The sequence below is a fragment of the Mastigoproctus giganteus genome, chromosome 5, assembly GCF_048544385.1.
Source record: "Mastigoproctus giganteus isolate SK-2022 chromosome 5, ASM4854438v1, whole genome shotgun sequence".
NCBI lineage: Eukaryota > Metazoa > Arthropoda > Arachnida > Uropygi > Thelyphonidae > Mastigoproctus > Mastigoproctus giganteus.
Window position 1 is genome coordinate 110,115,128 of NC_143579.1, and position 21,337 is coordinate 110,136,464.

General features: G+C 36.6%; 1 protein-coding gene across 1 annotated transcript in view; it reads right to left on the minus strand.

The window, feature by feature from the left end:
* LOC150085636 (attractin-like protein 1) overlaps window positions 1-21,337 on the minus strand; it is a 585,126-nt gene that overhangs the window by 321,873 nt on the left and 241,916 nt on the right. Inside the window, exon 13 of the mRNA XM_090374629.1 lies at window positions 3,137-3,255. Coding sequence (XP_090230755.1) covers window positions 3,137-3,255 — 119 coding nt within the window. The remainder of the gene's footprint in view (window positions 1-3,136; window positions 3,256-21,337) is intronic.

The following is a 21,337-nucleotide window of genomic DNA, read 5'->3' on the forward strand; positions in this document are numbered from 1 at the left end:
GAATTTGTGCTCAACGTCTGTCGGAAATTACATTCTTTTCACGAGAGCAATGGATCGCGTCGGTCGAGCCGTATACAGTCAGTCCTCATATAACACGTGTTTACACTATGCGGTGCGACGGCGGAGAGTGAGAGCGAAAGATGAACGAAATTAAACTTTACTGCGCATGAGCTGCACACATATACAAGAATTTGTATTCCAACTGTCATATTTATATGTGTGCATTCGAATTCGTGATCAACGTTTGTCGAAAATTACATTGTTTTCATGAGAGAAATGGATCGCGTCGGTCGAGCCGTATACAGTCATACAGCCGTATCCTCGTATAACACGTGTTTACACTACACGAATTCGAATGCACACATATAAATGATATCTTATAATATAACACGAACCGAATTGGCTTATGCACGATTCGCCTTTGTGTTTACAAGAAATGGCAGTCGAACGCAGAATCACCCCAACCGAACGCAACACGATAGGAATGAAGAGGAGATTCTGAAAATGTATTTGTTTTAGGGGAAACACATTTCACCATAATAACGTAAATCCCAACACAATTCCAGCTATCGGTATGCAATTAGATCGAGTTTACTACCAGTTTATAACAGATTCCACTAGCAGAAACGCAAGTGGATTTTTATTGTTTTATGGTAGTAACCCCTAGAAATTGAGGTGTTAATAGTGTATCTGCCTTTATGGTGTTGTTTATTCAGTTGCTACATGCGCGCAGCTTTGTTTATGCGTATCAAGCGTGGCTCCTCATTTTGTAATTGTGCTTTATTCCCTAAAAATGAGTAAAATACTTAAAAGGTGTGAAAAGGAAGGGTACTGGTGAAGACACTGCAGATTCAGAAAGAAAAAGGAAAGCAATTATCGATAAACAGAGGCGGACTGGGTCAAAAATTTATAGTGGCCTCATACTATGGTTTATGGCCAAAATCACACAGGCCCACCGGGGTTTCCCCGGTAAGGCTTATGGTCAGTCGGCCTTTGTCGATAAAGAAAAAATATTAAATTGTGAAGCGCTTTGAGCGAAATGAAAGACCATGTGATATTGCACGAGCTACAGGCCTAAATGAGGCAACGGCGAAAAGCACATGACAATTGCAAACTTGACAGGTCTCAGCTCAATTGAAAAGGGCTTAAAAATTTTAGAAAACATAGACTGCAACGAAGAACGCGTTAATAGCTACAAAGCAAGGAATAAAAAAATTATTAGCTTGCTACGAAGAAATTCTGCGTGAAAAAAAGAAGTCTGTGTCAGACGAATTTGTTAGATTTTATGAAGCCATCGACATCGAAAACTTTTTTACGTAAGTCATTTATTTTTTTAATACATATTTTGTATTAATATGTATAAAGAACTGCAATTTTATTAATATTTTTCTTCTGAACTAGTGTTTTTGTTAGTCGTTTGTCCCAATTAAACAAAATTTATATGTATTTATATGCAAAGTTGTACCCCGACTCACGCGAATTCGACTTAAGCGATTTTCGTCGGACCCACCTATCGCGTAACTTCGGGGTATTACTGTACTTTATATCTTTACTTATATAGCCTGTGAATAACATTCTCCTATTTTTGCTTATCAGAATCGCTGTTTAATAGAATTAAAATTCAATTCACAAACGTGAGCACAATCACCAGAGCTTACCACATATTGTATAGTGAACCAATCGTAAAGCGGGGAACAGTTGTATGCATACATGTGTTCTTACTATTAGTTTCCCTTAACACAGCCATGTATTTACTTGTGTTTCATGATGACTCACAGCAGTTCTTAAAAACCGAACCTTGATTTCAAGGCTGCTGCTCATACCAATAGAAGCATTGCAAGAATCACTTCTGCCTTCAGCTATTGTTAATAGCTTAGTCTATCTATCTTCCCCCTCCCCAAGCTAGCAGTTTCCGAAACACCTACCACTGCCTCTATAGCATCGGCAAATATTCTTGCACCCTTTTCCATTTATGCTTATCCCATCTCTGTAGAAGTGGTCTCTCCTGTTAATAAGCACAGAACTCACTGTGAAAAATTCTACCACACAAGCCACACAAGTCCTCTCCAGGACCAAATTGATTGTCAAGGCTCTTGTCATATACTCCCTCTTATCGTGTCTGTCCAGAATTGCAGACACTTTAAAATTTATCCCTAACTAGTGACATTTTTTTCAACATTGCCCTGTGCTTGTTAAGTCAGTCTGCAGATCTCCTACTCTTCATGTCATCAGTGCCAACGTGTACAACAATATCACCTTTTGTGTCCTTAAAAGCGTATCAGCTCTACAATGTCATTTATGCAGCTTTTGCCCCTGGCAGACACACCCTGGTTCTATTCTACCTATCCTTTTTGCACAATATATTCCTCGTTTTCCTGATAATAGAGACACAGACAACAACTAGCTTCTGTGGGACCAGTGCATTCTGATTAGATGAAAGTTATGGACAGAATATCAATTCTTAGAAGAAAGCATAGTAAAGTAAAATGGAACACCATAGCAAACTTCTTCAGGGGACCACAACTATGATGATATATTGTGGTCATGAAGTTTTGTACATTTTTGCCAGGTCAAAATAGAAAATTAAAGAAAACAAAACAGTATTATTTTAAACTATGCATACGCAAAATATATATATATATACTGTTTCTAGTCCTTGCCTTATCCAAATAATAGGTGATTATTTATTTTAATATTATTTAATTCTAATATTAAATAATAAATTTAATTATTTACTCTTAATCTGTTTCAAAAATATTGAATGTAATAGGTATTTTTGAAAGATATTAAAACCTACTAGTTTAAAGGTCTTTAGCCCATCTGCTCATGAGTCAAATGGGATTTTAATCCTATAACCAGTAAATTTATAGTGAATAGTAATTTTATGTTTCCTTTTATTCACTGAAGGCACACCTGCAAAAATTCAGCAGCACATCCTCTCAGCATTCATAAAGAGTGATTGTTGGGAACCTTTTGCAAATATAAATTTTTCTCATCTTTCAGTACTTACATTTAAAGCATATGTGATGTTTAAACATGAAGTAATTAAAAGGGAGGTTCTCCTGTATCTTTTAAAATCAATTTATATCTGATTCAAACTAAAGATAAAAAAATAAATAAAACTCAGTTTTACTACCTTTGCATTCTTCCCACAACTTCCATGCAAACATGAAGAACCACACCAAACACATCCATATGTATTCTCTACACAACTGGGGCAAGATGTCAAACTGCCACATAATGATGTAACATTTGCTAAAAAAGCATAACAAAAAAATAGTGGTTAAAGAAAAGTACTAATTTCTATAAAAATTGCAATAAATAAAATCTAAATACAGTTTCAGTTTTCTGGACTTTAAAATATCTTAAAATTAAGTTAAGGTTATATTGTTATAATGACATTGAATATAATGACATAACACTTTCTGTTACTTTAGGCTCGAAAGGCTTTCTAATAAACATTCATCTGTAATTTTGAAATCACTAATTTCATATGTCTCAGTCATCAGTAAAGACTGATGAACGACCCTTCATACTCTTCTAATTGAAAGTACCTATTCAATTCATCAGCAAGGCTCTCTATGACTTTCCCCTACCCAGTACACAAGGGTCTGATCTCATTTGTTTTTTTCTTTGTATTTAAATTCATGAAAAATTCTTCGTTCCCATTCTTTGCTCTCTTAGCCAGTGCTTTCCCATATATGATCATGACCTCCCTAACTTTACATATGGTACTATTACATATTTTTCCATCATATTTGGACTGAAATTTTTGAATTTGATATTAAAATTGGACTAAGTGTTACTGATTAGATTTTACAATCTCTACATTTATTTTTCCTTATTAACTGCATTTTTCCCTAATGGAAAAGTTGTTCTCCGTCCTCGGTTCAGTATAAAAACATTACTCAGTGTATTTCTGAAATATATAAGTTTTCTTTGAAGGGAAAAAAAAAGAAGAAAATGATTGTAAGTGATGTTCACTCTTTGGTACATGCATTTGACTGTATAAGGTCTCCTCGTGCTCAAAACAGGGTTTTTTTTTTTTTTTTTCGCAATAAAATTCGTTTATGTTTGTTTCAGTACACATTTTTATACTAAACCAACAATGGGGAACAATTTTCCCATTAAGGAAAAACTAAGTGGACAAAATTAAAATTTAGAAATAAAAATCTAACTGTTAATACTCCAATTTTAGCTTTAAATACAAAATTTCAGCATCAATAACACAAAAAAAGTTCCCATTATGGCAAATATTCTAGACCTAAAAATAAGTGAGATAGACAATGGCACCTTTACTTTACCTTACATTTTAACTGGCACCCTACATCACATTTCCCTAAATACAGTCAAATTTTATTACAGTAGTTTCTGAAGAGCTTTTCATATAGTTTTCATACAGAAATTGTGCACAAGGTGATCTGCCACCATGTATGCAATTGTTTGGCTTTTGCTTGAAGTGGCACGGTACTGGATGCTGTGTTTGTTTATAGTTTAAAAGTACTTGTTTTTTTTTTCTCCCACTAGTGTAATAATCATCTGTAGGCTTACCCAAGTTGTTTTGAAAGATTTATCTTTTTCACATAGTAAAGACAAGAACACAGAAGTCCATATTCTCTTAAGATGGACACTATTCTGTGGGAAGCAACATATATAAATTCAATTTTGTGAGCTGTGAAGCACACCAAATTTGAAATAAATTTTGAAACAAACCCAAAAACAGGTGTAAATAATAGTATCAAATACACATAAGTTGAAATGTGTACATGTGCATTTCATTCACTCTTACCGGCCCTTTTAAGTGGAAAATGTAAGAGACTAAGATACTGATATTTCTATTTTAGGTTCAAAACATTTTTTGGACAAATTTTCATAATTTTTCATATTTTCTATAAAATTCTGGACATAAATTGCATAATTTTCAAAAAATATTAATGGTTATTATTTTTTTGAAGGTAAAAGGAGCAACAAGAGCATGTTTAAAAACTTTTAATTTTTTATCAATACTTAACAATTAAAGAATCAGTATTTCAGTGAATTTTTGACATATGGTAATGAGATTAGCGCAGAAATGCATATACAGCAGGGCCCCGTTATAACGCGGTTCGCTTCATGCTGATTCACTATAACGCTGTTCCTATAACACGTATCTGACTATAATGCTGTCACAGATCACTATAACGCTCTTTTACAGATTACATTTTTGACATATTTAACGAAATCGTTTCATTTGATGGAGTCGATAGCTTGAAAATGAATAGCAAAACAGCATTAAAACGTTTCCCACGCCGACTTGAGAAATTTTCTCGCACGCTAATTTAATTGCAGTACAGTGACTTGTAGTTCCGAGATCAACATTTTAAAAAATGATCAAATATATTGCTTGTAATATTTGCGTTATATGCATTTATCCGAAGTCTAGTCATCACTCAGTACAGTATTAGACATCGTGCATAACGGACAGTTTACTCGATCATTGTATCGTAATTAATGCAACCAACACAGTTAAATTTTCGAAGAGCAAATAATGACCGATAGGAATGAAAAAGCAACAACGTCTGAGCGCAGTATGAAGACTATAAATGTAAGAAAAAGACTGAATTTGAAAATTAAATTAGACGTTTTGAAGCGAATCGATTCTGGTCAACGACAAGCGGATGTGTGCCATAATTTAGGACTTGCAACTTTAACTGTAAGAACAATTATAAAAAAAAATAAAGAATTAATTTTAGCAGCGGCAAAGATAGCTGTTCCACTGCAAGCAACTAGGATTAGGCCGGCTATTAGGATTGAAATGGAAAGACTTTAATTTTATTGAAGATTCCAATGCAGAATTCAATTAAGTTAAATATTAAAAAAAAAAAAAGAGAGAGAGAGAGAGAGAGAGAGAGAGAGAGAGAGAGAGAGAGAGAGAGAGAGAGAGAGAGAGAGAGAGAGAAAGAGATTAGCCAATATGATTATCTGAAGAAAACTCGCCTAAAAAAAAAAAAAAAAAATGTGGAACCATTTAAAACTGGTAAGGGATGGTAGAATAGATTTAAAATCCAGGGAGAAGCCTAGTGCAGATCAAGGAGCCGAAACTTTCAAAAAACAACTTGTTAAAATTATTGAAGAGGGGTATTGTGTGTTATACTTCTCAACAAGTTTTTAACATAGATGAAGCAGGACTTTTGTGGAAACGAATGCCTAAAAGAAGTTTCATATTGAAAGAAGAAAAAACATGCCAAGTTTCAAAGCAGCGAAGGATCAGTTGACTTTATTGTTGGGTGGTAACGCTGTGGGCCATTTAAAATTAATACCCCTTTTAGTTTATTTGGAAGAGGGCCAAAGTTCAACTCAAAATACACACATTTTTCGTGATTAAATTCATCCATTAAATTAAATCAATTAAATTCATTACTTTAATTGGAATTTTAAGTTTACTTTTTTAAGTTTACTTTTGATACGCAAGTAGTTACCACATAATTATACGTATGTAATGCAGAATATTTTATATGTGCAAATATTTGAATATTAAATATTTTGACCGACATTTGTGCATCTTTTCATTACTGTTTATTATTGATTAGGAAATATCCTATGGCACCGATCGCAGCTCATAAATACATATGTTAACTTATGGGAAAGCGGCGCTCGCTTAGCGCGGATTCACTTGCCGCTCTGTTTTTCCGGAACGAATGATCAGCGTTAAGCAGGGGTCACCTGTAATATAATGTGGGGGTTTTTCTGAAAGAATGTTAAAAATATTTTCAAATATGTCCACTAGGTGGTGCTTGATCTTTAACACCACATTGAACATTTATTACAGTAAATGTTCAATGTGGCGGCCTTCGTTGTCGAGCGCTGCCTGAAGACGAGTAATGATGTTATGGACAGCATGAAAAGCATTTCTGGAGGTATCATTGATACCTGCTGTCGCATAGTCTTTTAGCATTGTCAATGACGTTGGGTGATCTTTGTAAACCCATGACTTCAGGTAGCCCCATAACCAAAAATCGCAGAGCGTCAGGTCTGGAGACCTTGGTGGCCATTCAATGCTGAAAGTGATGGCTTATTGATCGATTGATTCTCTCCAAATGCTGAGAGTAACAGTTGTTTCACAGGAGAAGCAATATGGGGTGGTGCTCCATCCTGCATGAATGTCACAACATCCAAAGCTTGCCTTTCCCCCAGGCTAGGGATAATGTAGTTTCGTAACAGGTCAGCATAACGCTGACCTGTGACAGTGAAAGTTTCAAAAACAGAGCCACTGATTTCCTGAAAGAAAAATGGCCCTATAACAAAAGAAGAGGTGAATCCACTTTACACATGTTACTTTTGACTGATGCAATGGAGTTCCTGCTTAAGCTCGAGGGTTTTCCGTCGCCCAAATTCTGCAATTGCGTGTGTTTACAATGCCATTGACAGTGAAATTGGCCTTCATCTGTCCACAAAACATTTGACAGCCAGTTGTCACGTTGTTCAATTCGCTGAAAGAACCATAACGCAAATACTTCCCGCTTTGCAAAATAAGGACGTTTAAGTTCTTGAAGGTGTTGAATTTTGTACAGATATCTATGGAGGACTACTCTTAGTGCTCTCCACACACTCCCATATGGGAAGCCAGTGCAACGTGAAACTTCACGAGAGCTTGCTTCTCCATGTGATGATGATGCCATTAGATTATCCATGTCTTCCGCAACTGCAGCCACAGTTGTGGCACATGTTGGTGGTCTTCCACTTCGTTGACGATCTTGTAACGAACTAGTTGTTTCAAATTTCTTAATCATCATCTTTAGTCCTGCAACAGTCCTTGGTCCTTTACCACGTCACATACCCTTCAGCTGACGGAAATATCGCAAAGCTGCAGTTGCAGATTCAGCATTAAGGTAATAACATTTCACCAACAGTGCTTTATCTGGTAATGATAACATGACTGATTAGCTTTTCTTCTTCTTTCCCAAACCTTCACTAAACTGCTTAGCTGTTGTTCTTGCAGCGCCTTTATATCATACACTTGCACAATGTCATTCATGGTACAGCGCCACCTGGTGGACATGATTTTGACATTCTTTCGGGGAAAACCCCATGTAATTCTATGCATTTCTGTGCTAATCTTGTTACCATACATCAAAAATTCATTAAAATACCATTTCTTTAATTGTTTACTGACTTTTGGATCACCCTGTACAATACAGGGTATACAATAAGTAGAGCACTCCATTAAGAAAAGACAAAATATTGGCAATGTTCAAGCAGAATTCAAAAAATCAAAAATGTTATTCAGAAATTATGAAGGAAGTTGGCCAACCATCAGATGACCCACCACAGTTTTCATACACTTTGGGGTGTCACTAGCATATTAAAAAGATTCATTCCACCATTTTTTTTTTTTATTCTACCAAAAGCAAGAAAACAAAACAGTAAATTTGGATCCCCATTTATTAAAAAACTGCTCTGGTTCAAGAAAGTGTCCTTGAATCAAGAGCTTCCTTACTGTATAGATGCCCGAAATTTTCAAAGCCTGTAAAAAAAAGATCTACAAGTAATGATAAGAGTAGAAGACAGAGATGTCATCATTATATAGCTGTCAATTTCTGACTACTGTAAACCTGGAGATTAAGTATTTGCAAGAAGGAGGAAAACAGAAGGTTTTTGGCCAAATCAGGCAAAAAAGTTATTTTTTTCCCCCACTAAAATCAGGAATTCTCCCCCAAAAAAATGGGTGGTTTTTAAATTTTTTTTTTTTTTTTTTTTGATTTGGTAGTTGTTGGCGCATCGGCTTCTGTGGCCATATTGCACCTCCCAAGGTTTTTGCAGTACTTTGATCCAAGCCCGAGGCGGGAATGCGCAACCTTTGGGTTGCCGGGCAGGTACTTTACCCAGTCGGCTCGGTTTTTTTTTTTTTTTTTTTTAAAGTTCACAATGCTAGGTACAACATTTGTCAATGTTAAACATGTGGATAACAGTAATTTCAAATTAATATTTCAACAGCACAGAACCACACTGAAAATAGTAGAGAAAAAAACCTGGAGGTAATTATCCAGTCATATACAAAGTTCTTTGAGCAGTGCAGATGGGTTGCTAAGACAACTCATGGGATTTTATAAATGTCAAAAATATACAGGTTGCCAGCAGGTATAAAGAGGTGATGTTTGTGCAGTGTGTGTTGTTTAGTTCTTTCTGGCCACTTTTTCACCAGGAAGGCCATCATCACCTGGAAAGCCTGCCCAGTGTCCATCTACACAACGAGGAGATGGGGTACAACTAAGCTTGAATCGTTGTGGGCCCTAACAATTCCGCTGAATGCCCAAAGCAACTTTTGGATCATTAAAAAATAATAATAATAAATAAATAATAATAAAATAAATTAATTAGAAAAATGATAAAAAATAAAATAAAATAAGTCCTGTATCTACTGATGGAATGCAAGACCATGGATACCAGCTATTTCATACCCAGAGAGCCTACACATAGGCAGGACCTCAAAAAATAAAAGTAAAGTAAAATAAAATAGAGGTCAGCAAAAAAAAAATAAAAAATAAAAAATAAAAAAAAAAACCCCAATTCATTGGTGGAGTGTGTGACCAGTGGATGGCAGTCCTGTGCCCAACCTGGACACCAGCAAAATCTTTCCTCAAGCAAAAGGCCAGAAAGGAGAAGGGGGGGGGGGTTAGGGACAGGGAAAGGGGAAAAGGAGAATAGATCGGTGGACAATGTCCATTTCAGCATCATCATTATCTGCAAACTATGGTTGTCTAGATGCAAACAGTTTTTTTTTTTTTTTTTTTTTCAATAAAGGAAAACCTTGGTAACAAAGACACAAAGAAGTAGAAAGTCTCCTTGGAGCTTAGCAGAGTTTCTTCCTGACCAGGAGCAAGCAAAGGCAAGAGGTGTGTCACATGCAGCTGTAAATCCACATATGGTGGACAGCGTGACCCAACCTATACGAACAAGTGTAAGTTGGCTTTAAAGAGAGTAATAGCAAAGCTTAATTGACTGTACTCACCTCAAATAATCCGTTTAGTTGTATGGTGTTTAGGGAAAGTTATGGAAATTCATTTAAGTTGAATAGAAATGGAATTATTTAAAAATAAATAGAGTAGAGATTATTAAAAACCTGTAATTAAAATTTGCCCAAAGGAAGAAGTGCACCACCTCATCCCCTGGTTGTCCTATATAAATTGTTGAAATTATGAAGAACTAATAAATAGAGCCAATAGTCATAACGGATGACTTTCATAATAACTTCTTCAATTTATATAGGACAACCAGGTAATGAGGTGCTGCACTTCTTCCTTTGGGAAAAAATTTAATTACAGGTTTTTAATAATCTCTACTCTTATTTATTTTTAAATAATTCCATTTCTATGCAACTTAATTGAATTTCCACAACTTTGCCTTAAACACACCATACAACTAAGCAAATTATTTGAGTTGAGTACCATCAACTAAGCTTTGCTATTATTCTCATTAAAGTCAAATTTCAAAATAACGGTACATTAAGAAGCTCTATCAATAAACTAAGTGAAAAAGTGTAAGGTCAACATTTTCAAGTCAGTGCAAAACCCAGTAAACAGCTCAAAACAAACTTCTACTATGGCAGTGCAGTTCAGGCAGAGTCTGTTGATATACAAAGCAAGACAACTCATTAAACCAAGAATTAAATAATAATTAATGTTCAATTATAATGCAAGAGCTGAAAAACGGCTTTTACATTTATGAAAATTTTAACCCCCCCCACTCAGCAAACAGCCCAGAAGCCTCAGGAACACTTACACAGTACAGATTAAAATCAAAAAGTAAACTTGGCATGACTTGATTACTTTTTGACTCTAATCTGTGCCATGTAAGTGACAATGGAAAAATATGTTCCCAATTTTCAGTATCTCCACAAATGCACAGAGGTGAGGATGTAAGTGGAATTCAGCCAGTTTGACGTTTAGTGACCTGTGCCCCGAAATGAGAAATAGCATAGAAGTTTCTAGTAAACCAGCAAGAATTATTTTCCCCAGATGCAAAAAAGGACATTTGGAATGAATTTATGTTACCCATCCCTTATGGGAATTATTCCAGTTATCCTGCCACCACTGAATCCAAAACTCCCAGCAATGTGACTTTTGAACCTTGGAATCAGTGGCACTGTTAACTGTAACACCCCAAAATTTCAATAGAAATCCCATGTCTTTATATAAAAACTAATACCACAGAAAATAAGCAGTAAATCAATGGGCAAACAACGTCAAGGATCGGCAGGGCAAGGGTTGATGCAGTTCTGCAGATCGTACACATCACCATAAGCATAGACGGCTGGAAGGAAGACAGCTTATTCTGCACAGACTTTACAGGCATGCCAGCACCATACATGAAAATGGGGGCAGAGATCGCTGATTCAAACCCCAAGATTGTTTGGAAATGCAGATCAGCATGGATGTATAATTTTGGTTTTTTTTATGAAGATAAGCCAAATGTTTAATAAAATTTAGTTTGAAGTCAATGATTATACCAAGAAATTTATGAAAGGCCACCAAAGACAATAACTTATTTGAAAGTTTAACCATCAGAGGCTGGAAAGGATCAAGCAATCACTTAAGCATCATCACTGTAGTCTTGGTTGATGAAACAGACAATTTATTGATGATACACAACTGAAATAAATCGGCCATAACAGCATTTGCATTAGATTAAACTGAGCAACGAGAATATCATTTTACAAGCAGCGTGAGATCATTAACATATGCCAGAGCAGTTGCATGAGCAGTTCCAAGGAGCTATTCATCCAGGGCAAAGTTTCAGATGAGTGGACCTAACAGTGAACCTTACGGACAACCACAGCTGACAGGCCTATTGATGGAGTTGGAGCCTGAGAGAATAGTAACAGCTAGTAGCATTTAGTTTTTATTTTTTATTTATTTATTTTTTTTAATGAAAACCCCAAACATGAGGTATTAGAACCTATAGAACTTAGTACCGTGCTTGGGTTGGAGGTTGAGAAGAAGAAAAGATATTTGTTGAGATTAGAATTTTAACTTCTGTAGACTGTAATTTTCAGGAAATACGTATGAAGGAAGGTTGTTACAGAAAATGGCAGTTAAATAAATAAACGAGGAAGATGAAAAATTGGTTCTGTGAGTTTGAAGTTGGACAGTAAACGCATGTTGGCAGCACGTGTTCGGACTGTTTTGAAAGAGAGAGCGGGAATTATAGAAGCCAATTCAGAAGAACAGTGCCCATGGAGGTATCTGTAGAACAGGCATGCAGCAGAAACAGTACATCTATGAGACAGCGAGTGGAGAGATTCTGTTAGAAAGGAGTCATTAATTAACCTAACTGCCCTCTTCTGAATGGAATCTAGAAGCCTAAGTGAGGTTTTGGGGGCACCGCCCAGATGTGGGAACAATATTCCAAGGTAGGGCAGATTTGCGATTTGCACAGAGTAAGCGGATGTTTGGAAGAAAAGTAACTCCGAGAGCGAAAGAGAAAACCAAGTGTTTTAGATGCAGATGAAACAATATTTGTAATGTGCTTGTGCCAAGAGAGATTAGAAGTCAGGGTAATCCCCAAAAGAGATATATCATTTTGCCTAGAATTCAGAGTGTCACCAAAGATAAGCATAGGAGCAGAAAAATCCTTTTTGCGAGATAGTAGTAGTAGTAGCATGTGATGCAAGAAAGCAAATGTATGAGCTTATGCAGCATCAGCCAAAAAAAAAAAAAAAAAAAAAAAAAAAAATCACACCATTCCCTCCAAATGCCAGTCCAGTTCCTGCTTAAATTTATTCAACCTATCAACTTCCACAACGACAGATGGAAGTTTGTTCCAGCAATTAACCACCCGCTGGCTAAAGGCAAATTTTCACACATCTATTCTACATCTGTCTTTTCTTAATTTGAATATGTGCCCCCTTAGGTTTGCAATCTGAACAAGTGGAAGGATCCGATCAGAATTCAGCGTGCTCAACCCATTCAAGGCTTTATACACCTCAATCAGATCACCGCGCAGGTGCCTAGTCTCCAGCCATTCCAATTTGCAGAACTTAAGCCTCTCTTGGTAAGAGGATCCCTTCATTCCCCTCACCAATCTTGTTGCCCTTCTCTGTACATGCTCAAGTAAATCTATATCCTTCCTAAAATGAGGCCTCCAGACCTGTACGCAGTACTCAAGGTGTGGCCTGACCATTGCCTTATACAGAGGGACAATCAACTCCTTCTCCCTGCTAGCAAAATTCCTATATATCATAGACAAAACCCCATGACCTGCCCTGGCAGCCTGTCTGTTGACTGCAAAATTACTCCCACGTCTTTTTCATTTTCTACCGCCTTAAGTGTAGCACCACACAGTTGGTACGTTTCTCTGGGGTTAATTCTATCAATATGCAGTACTTTGCATTTGTCAAGGTTAAACTTCAGTTGCCACTTCTTAGCCCATCTGCCCAAATTATCTAGATCCTGTTGCAGTAGCACACTGCCATTACTAACCCTGCCAACCTTTGTATCATCTGCAAACTTCGACATTAAGCCTGATATACCTTCATCAATATCACTGATAAATATACAAAACAACAGTGGACCTAACACCGAACCCTGTGGGACTCCACTAATAACATTAGTCCACGAAGAGCAGCACCCATTGATTACCACCCTCTGTCTTCTCCCACTTAACCATCCTTTTATCCATTGTAGAAACTTACCCTTAATACCATTCTGCTCCAATTTGTAGAATAGTCTTCCATGCGCAACAGTGTCAAAAGCTTTCCAGAAATCCAAATATATGATAACAAAATTATTTTTTGCATCCAGTTCCTTTGTAACCACATCATAATATCCTATCAAATTTTTCATACAGGACTTTCCCTTAACAAACCCACGCTGTGTATGAATTATTGCTGCAGTCTTGTCTAGATGATCCTGCAATGCATCTTTAAACGGTGACTCCATTATTTTACCCGGAACAGAAGTTAAACTAACTGGTCTGTAATTACTCGTGTCACCCTTTGTAAATTGGGGATACATTTGCACATCTCCAGTCTGTGGGAACCTCCCCTGATTCCAAGGATGCTCTCATAATTATGACTAAGGGTTTGCTTAGTTGCTTTGCCGCCTCCTTTAATATAACTGGATAGATCCCATCCACCCCAGGTGCTTTTCTTATGTTTAACTTCAACAATTTCTCCTCCACTTTGCTCTCAGTTATTACAAAATAATTAAGTATCCTGGTACAATTTGATAACCTTCTGCCATTTTCAAACCTTAATAATTCCTCATGTGTGAATGTAGTTGCAAAATACTCATTCAGTTTGTTTGCTATCTGAGCAGGATCATCAACAGTCGAACCATCAATGTCAAGTGGACCAATCAGATTCATCCCCTTCCTTTTAAAGTTTATATAAGTAAAGTAATCCTTGCTGTTTTTCTTAGCATCTTTTGCCAATGATTTCTTGTAATCTGCCTTCGCCTGCCTAACCTCCTTTGTGACCTGATTACAGACTAGCTTATATCTGTCATAGGCTTCTGAGTTGCTTGATAATTTATATGCATCCCGTGCATTTTTCTTCTCTATTACGAGTCTCATTAGTTCATTAGATAACCATTTAAGCCTAAACCCTGAACAATATTTCTTAATAGGTATGAAACTTTTAGTAGCATCCACGATTAATTCCTTGAATGCTTCCCACTTAGAACTTACTGTTGGTAACATCATCAGTTGATTCCACTGTACAGAATTTAAAACTGTCTGAGACCACTCTACTCACCTTTACGGAAGCAAAAACCCTTTTTGGTGTAAGATTGTGCCTCTGAGGCAATTGCTTCTTTGTCCAATGCAGCCCTTTTAGCTCTGCTATCCCATTCACAAATAAAGCATGGCATTTTAGTGTACCCACCCTGTTGCCCCAACAACATACATAACACTTTTAAGTCTCCACATAGCTGCCATTTGTGATCTTGATATTTAATTTTCTCCAAAAGCATCCAAAAATTTCATCTAAAATATTTGATGTTATGTAAGCTATTTAAAATTTTATCCCAGAGGATAACAAATAATGCAGTTTCATATTCAACTTTTTTTTTTTTTTTTTTATTAATTTAGTACATTCTAGATGCGCTACTGATCTTTCAAGTTCACTTGATAAATTGATTAATTTCATGTTCACTTGATAAATTGATTAATTTCATGTTCACTTGATAAATCAATAAATTAATTAAGGCTTCTTTTGTTAATTTATAACCATTTCGAAGAGCTGAGCCAGTATCAGCCCTAGCAGACCATCCTGTATCGCTTAAATTTTTCAGTGTTAGCGAATTTCTTCCTAAATATTGATTTAAGACATTCCATCTTCTTGGGATAGCAGAAAAAAAAATTATACAAATTTTGTATAGAGTGGAAAAATTGTGCTGCAGTAGAACAAGATTTAGATGTATCAGTTCCAATTAAATTTAGAGAGTGACTAGTACATGGTACATAAAATGCAGTAGAACTATGTTGCTTCAATCTGGCTTGGGCTCTTTAATACAGTACTTTCCTGCCATATTTGAAGCATTACTCTGCTATTATAAAAAGCAATTCATATCTCCTAATCTTTTTAAACTAGTTTTTTCTATATATTCAGCATTGTGATGTTCTATAGGAAGGAAACCTAAAAATTGTTCTTTGATGATATGATTTTGTGACATGTATCTTATAATAAACATTAATTGATCAACGTGGTTAATGTCAGGAGTTGAATCAACAATAATTGAAAAATATTTTGCTTCTCGAATTTCAGAAACCATCACAATTTCAACATTTTCTGTCATCAATTCTATAAATTCGTCACAGGTTTTATGTGTATGGTAATTGGTTTTCCCTGGTCCACAGTTAGCATATATCTCCATGTGATTTCTTAAAAAATTATCAAATTTACTCAAATATTTTAGGCAACTAAGGTAATTACACTATGTTCGGCATAAATTTTGTCGTTACTACCCCTAAATCAAGTTTACTCAAAAGCTGAACAGTAGCAATAATTCTTTTCAAAATATCTTGCCAATAATTTTCTTCAGACTGAATTTGTTTCATTAGTTCCGTGTCAATATGACCCAAAATTGAATGTCTCTTAAAATAAATACACATAGCATCTGATGAAAAAGACCGTTCACCACTTGCATTTGTCACAGGCACTATGACAAACGCAAGTTGTGGATGTTCAGAATTGTTTCAACATTCGGAAATGTCGATCTAAGTCCATCGTTATTAATATTGTACATATATTTATCAATATTTGAAACATTTTCTTCTTTGGCATAGTTGCTGCTATTATAATTAATGCCTTTTTAAATATTAATATATCATTGTTTTAATTCCTGCTTCATTTAATTCTTTGTTTATTGACAATTTCAGATTTTTAATTCAAATGAGATTATAGTAACACATATAGTAACTTAAGAGTAATATAACTGATAATGATATCGATTCAATATAAAAAATTAACACTTGAATCAATTCATATTTTAAGAGCGAGAAAACAAAACGCTTTCAATAAAGGGAAACATATGCCACAGTCTCAATAGGTAATGAAACATTACATAGATATGATATTTAAATTTTCTGTTACAACAGAATCAAATTTTATAAAACTACAACACTACTTTCAGACAGCTAGATACACACCTATATTTACTTCAGTGTGTGTGTGTACTCCTATGTAATCACACCTGGCAACAATTAAAACTAAAATATTACAATTTTTGGGTCTCGGCTTATATAGATTCTCAAATCCATTGGTGGTCCAATAAAAATAGTTTCTGCAGAACGAATAAAATTTCCATATAACGAACTGATTTCAAGAGACACGGGTACTCATTGTTCACACCTCTGGCCTTCAAGCAATAGAGCTTCTGCTGTAGAAAGCACATATTAAGAGCAGAAGGATTAATATTTCTCAATTCAGTGGTGTTCGTAACACATTTACAACCGTCTCTCCCACAAACTGTACCGAGAAGTTGCGCTGGTCAACTGCTTTCTTATGTTCATAACCAGTGGAAATGATTAAGGCATATTCCTGAAGCGAAAATTACACCACAGTCAACCAGTTCTACTGTTATACCCTATTAGAGAATTACGAGAGAGTGATTTCCCTTTACTCGGGAAATTAATCTGTTCTTTCGGAGAAATGCGCCATCCACACTTTCAGTAAATTTCACCTGTCTCTGTTTATATGGTAGGTAAAAGTGGGGACCTAGTTTAGATCACAACATTAAAAAAAGAAATCTCTTTAAAAATTTGAGATTACAGAGGCCCTGAGAGGACCCCCCCCCTCTGTCGTGAGGCCTGATGCTAGCACCTATTTATAAGTACGGCCCTACACACAGACTTAGGAGTTGTTTTTCACAGGAAGCTCATATTCAACAATTACCTTGATCTCATCACTTAATGCACAAGGTGAAATGGAATGCAAAGCGGTACCTGTTACATGTTGAATGCCCTTTGCATAACAAAGCAGAACATAAACACCATCATTTACTCCCCCATTTTCTATAAGGTGGAGTTGTGGGGATCTTCTGCCCCCACAACTCTGAAGAGACTGTTTGCACAGGAATTCTGGCTGCTGAGATAAACTGTATACAAGCACAAGGTCCTAGCTAGTCACAGCACCACTGATTTCACAACTGCAATCAGCATATACAGATTGCCAAGAAAAATAAGAGATCAGGTCAGAGCTACTATTAAACTTCTTACTGGATGACTGACATTTCCCAGGTGTAGGACTTCTGCCACTGGGGGATCCTCATCTGTGGCCTAAGGGCTACCCAATCAATGTGTCACTATCAACGTTGACTGCATATCACAGACTTGTTTCCTGAGCCTGGTCCAACAATTGTGATTTTGTCAGATTCTCCAAAGAGCCAAGGTATCAAAAAAGGATTCTTGATGAACTCAGTGATGACCTCTTATCCTTAATACGTCACCACACTGATGCCATTCTACTGTTTATAACTAGCCACTTCATTGGCGAAGATATTACAGTACCTCAGTGAACGTTACATGATATGTATATTATACCAACCTTTTTATGTAATATAAAATGTAAACAGTTTGTGGAATTTGAAATACGATGTTTTCAAGTATCATCCTGTTGCTCAACTTTATATTATGGCTTTGTTATTGATGTTTTATTATTTGTGTTAACCCCTAGCCATGACTATTTGGGCTGTGACAGCTACTATTGCATTGTTTTCTTCTCCACAGTTTTTGTAGACTGAAACATGAATAAAGGATTTAGTTTAATAATTAACCAGTACTTCAAATTCATCAAATTTATTTACTATGCTCCTGACACTGGTGTACATGCAAGTGTACAGACACCTGTTCTTACTCTTAGTTACCCCAACACAGCCCATGTATTTACTCGTTCAATGATGGTGCACTGTTGTGCACCATCATTGAACGAGTAAATACATGGTGCACAACAGTGCTTGAAATCCCCACCTTGCTTGTTCCAATAGAAGCAGTGCATCAATCACTTTTACTTCTGCCTGTGGTTCCAGTTAATCTATTAGTCTATGTATTTCCAAAGCTAGTAGTTTTCCGACCAACCTAACACTGTCTCGATAGCATCAGAAAACATCCTTGTAGCACTTCTATTTAAATGTACCAGTCTCTCCTGTTAACAAGCAGAGACCACATTGTGAAAAATTCTACCCCATGAACTCCCTCCTATTGTGTCTGGGCAGAATTATAGACACTTTCAATTTTAATCCTTATTCACTACTTTTTTCCAACATTGCCCTGTACTTGTTAAGTCCCAAGATCTACTCTTAATATCATTAGTGCCAACATGTACAACAACATCACCTTTATAACTCTGCTCTACAATGTAATCTATCTTTGTGCCAGCAGACAACACATGGTCCTATTCCACCTATTCTTTTTGCACAATATATTTCCATTTTCCCTGATAACAGAGTCCCCCACAATAACTACCTCCTGTAGATCCAACGTATTCTGCCTTGGGGATTGCTGCTCGGTTGCCTGATGCACAAGTGAAGGCTCTCTCACTGAAATGAGCATATGAGAGCTTGATGCCATGAGTTTTCTTTCAAGGGCATCCACCCTGTTATTCAATCTCTCATAAACACTCATTGCACTAAACATGCACAAAGACATCTCCATTGACAAGTTGACTGGATGTTTCAACAGTTCTATACTATTTTACAAACTTTTTTTGATTTTCCATTCAATTGTTATATATTTTTTCAGTAATTTTAGAAATAACTTTTTTGGAAAGGAAAATGCCTATTTCTAATTCACCTAACAAAGACAACTCAACTATAAATAATCCTAAGATAACAGAGCACTCACTCTTCTTTAATCCAGGGTCATTATCAACATACTCGCAGGGAAAAAAAATGTCTAGCAAACACATTTTTTAAAAATCAGAAAGAATAAGAAATACAGAAGTAGGTTAATTGGGCAGATGAAGACCTTATTGTCTTAGTAAAGGCCAGGCTTCAAAAAAAAAAAAAAAAACCCATGGTCCTTTGTGAATAACTTGGCACTGTTTACAAATATCAACTCGTGTAATATACAGTGTATATCAATATTGATATACTCATGTATATCAATGATATACAGGTATTTTTCTAGCAGGGATAGGGAGGTGATTATTCCCTTGTATAAGGCAATGGCCAGGCCACACCTTGAATACTGTATACAGGTCTGGAGGCCTCATTTCAAGAAGGATGTAGAGCTGCTGGAACGAGTACAGAGAAGGGCAACAAGATTAGTGAATGGAACAAAGGGTTGCTCTTACGAAGAAAAGCTTAAGTTTTGCAAATTACAGAGTCTGGAGACTAGGCACCGGTGAGGTTTTTTTTTTTTTTGGTAGTTGGTGCATCGGCTTCTGTGGCCATAGTGCACCTCCCAAGGTTTTTTTGCAGTACTTTGATCCAAGCCCGAGTCAAGATTCGAACCCACGACCTTTGGCTTGCCAGGCAGGCACTTTACCCACCCGGCTAGCCCGGTCGGCCCCGGCGAGGTGACCTAATAAAGGTGTATAAGGCCTTGAACGGTTTGAGCATGCTCAATGCCGATGGGATTCTTCCTCTTGCTCAGAATAATCACCGGAGACGGTATAAATTCAAATTGAGGAAAGACAGATGTAGGATAGATGTGCGGAAATTTGCCTTTAGCCAGCAGGTAGTTGGTTGGTGGAACAGACTTCCATCAGTTGTTGTTGAAGTTGATAGCCTAAACAAATTTAAGGCTCAGCTGCACAGGTATTTCGAACGAATGGAGGGGTTAAATGGGAGTGGTGGTTTTTTTTTTTTTTTTTTTTTTTTTTGGCTGATGCTTCATAAGCTTGCTTTCTTGCATCATATGCCTCTACTAATGCTATTGCTGCTGTAGAAAACAATCATCCAATCAATCCACAAAAGCCTTGCTAGTGTGCGAAAGACCAACCCACAAGTTCCAGTCAATATCCAGTAAATTAAAATTGCCCATTATAAAACAATCTGATTTACTGGCCTACTCTTTTTCTCTGTACAGCTGTTCATTATACTCATAGTCATTACACATCTATAACAACATTCCTACTCTCATTTTTCATTTCTCAGTGACTATTTCACACCAAACTGACTCAACATTGCACTGTCCACCAATGTCAACTGTATGCACTTCTTTAGATTTCATGTATTTCTTAACTAATAGCATAACCCCACCTCACTTCCTATCCTGTCTATCCTTCCTGTATACATTGTTCTCCCCAAATTCCAATTCTGCATTCCTTATCTCTGTGTGACACCATGTCTCCGATCTCTCAACAACAACATCAGCCTTCAATGTCTTGACCTGCACTTGACCTGCAATTCATCAAAGTTATTTACTATACTCCTAACGTTGGTGTACATGCAAGTATACAATATACCTATTCTTACTCTTAGTTACCTTAACTCAACCCATGTATTTACTTGTTCCATGACTCTCAGCAGCCCTTGAAATCCCCGGCACTTTGTTTTCCAGGCTGCTGCTCATTCCAATAAAAGCAGTGCAAGAATCACTTTCACCACTGCCAACAGCTACTGTTAATCTATTAGTCCGTGAATCCATCCCCAAGCTAGCAGTTTTCCAACCCACCTAACGCTGCCTCGATAAATAAGCATATATATTCTTGCATCCCCTACATGTTTTGTTTCCCCTACATGTTATGTAGGGGAAACAAAACGCCGTCTCAAAGACCGTCTGGGGGAGCACACTAAGGCAATAAGAAGTGCGGACTATGGTAAGTCCGCCGTGGCCGAGCATTTTTGGGAGAAGCAGCACCAGATCTCCCCGGACGAGGCTGTCATCACCGATCGGGCGAATAAGTTCTGGGACCGCA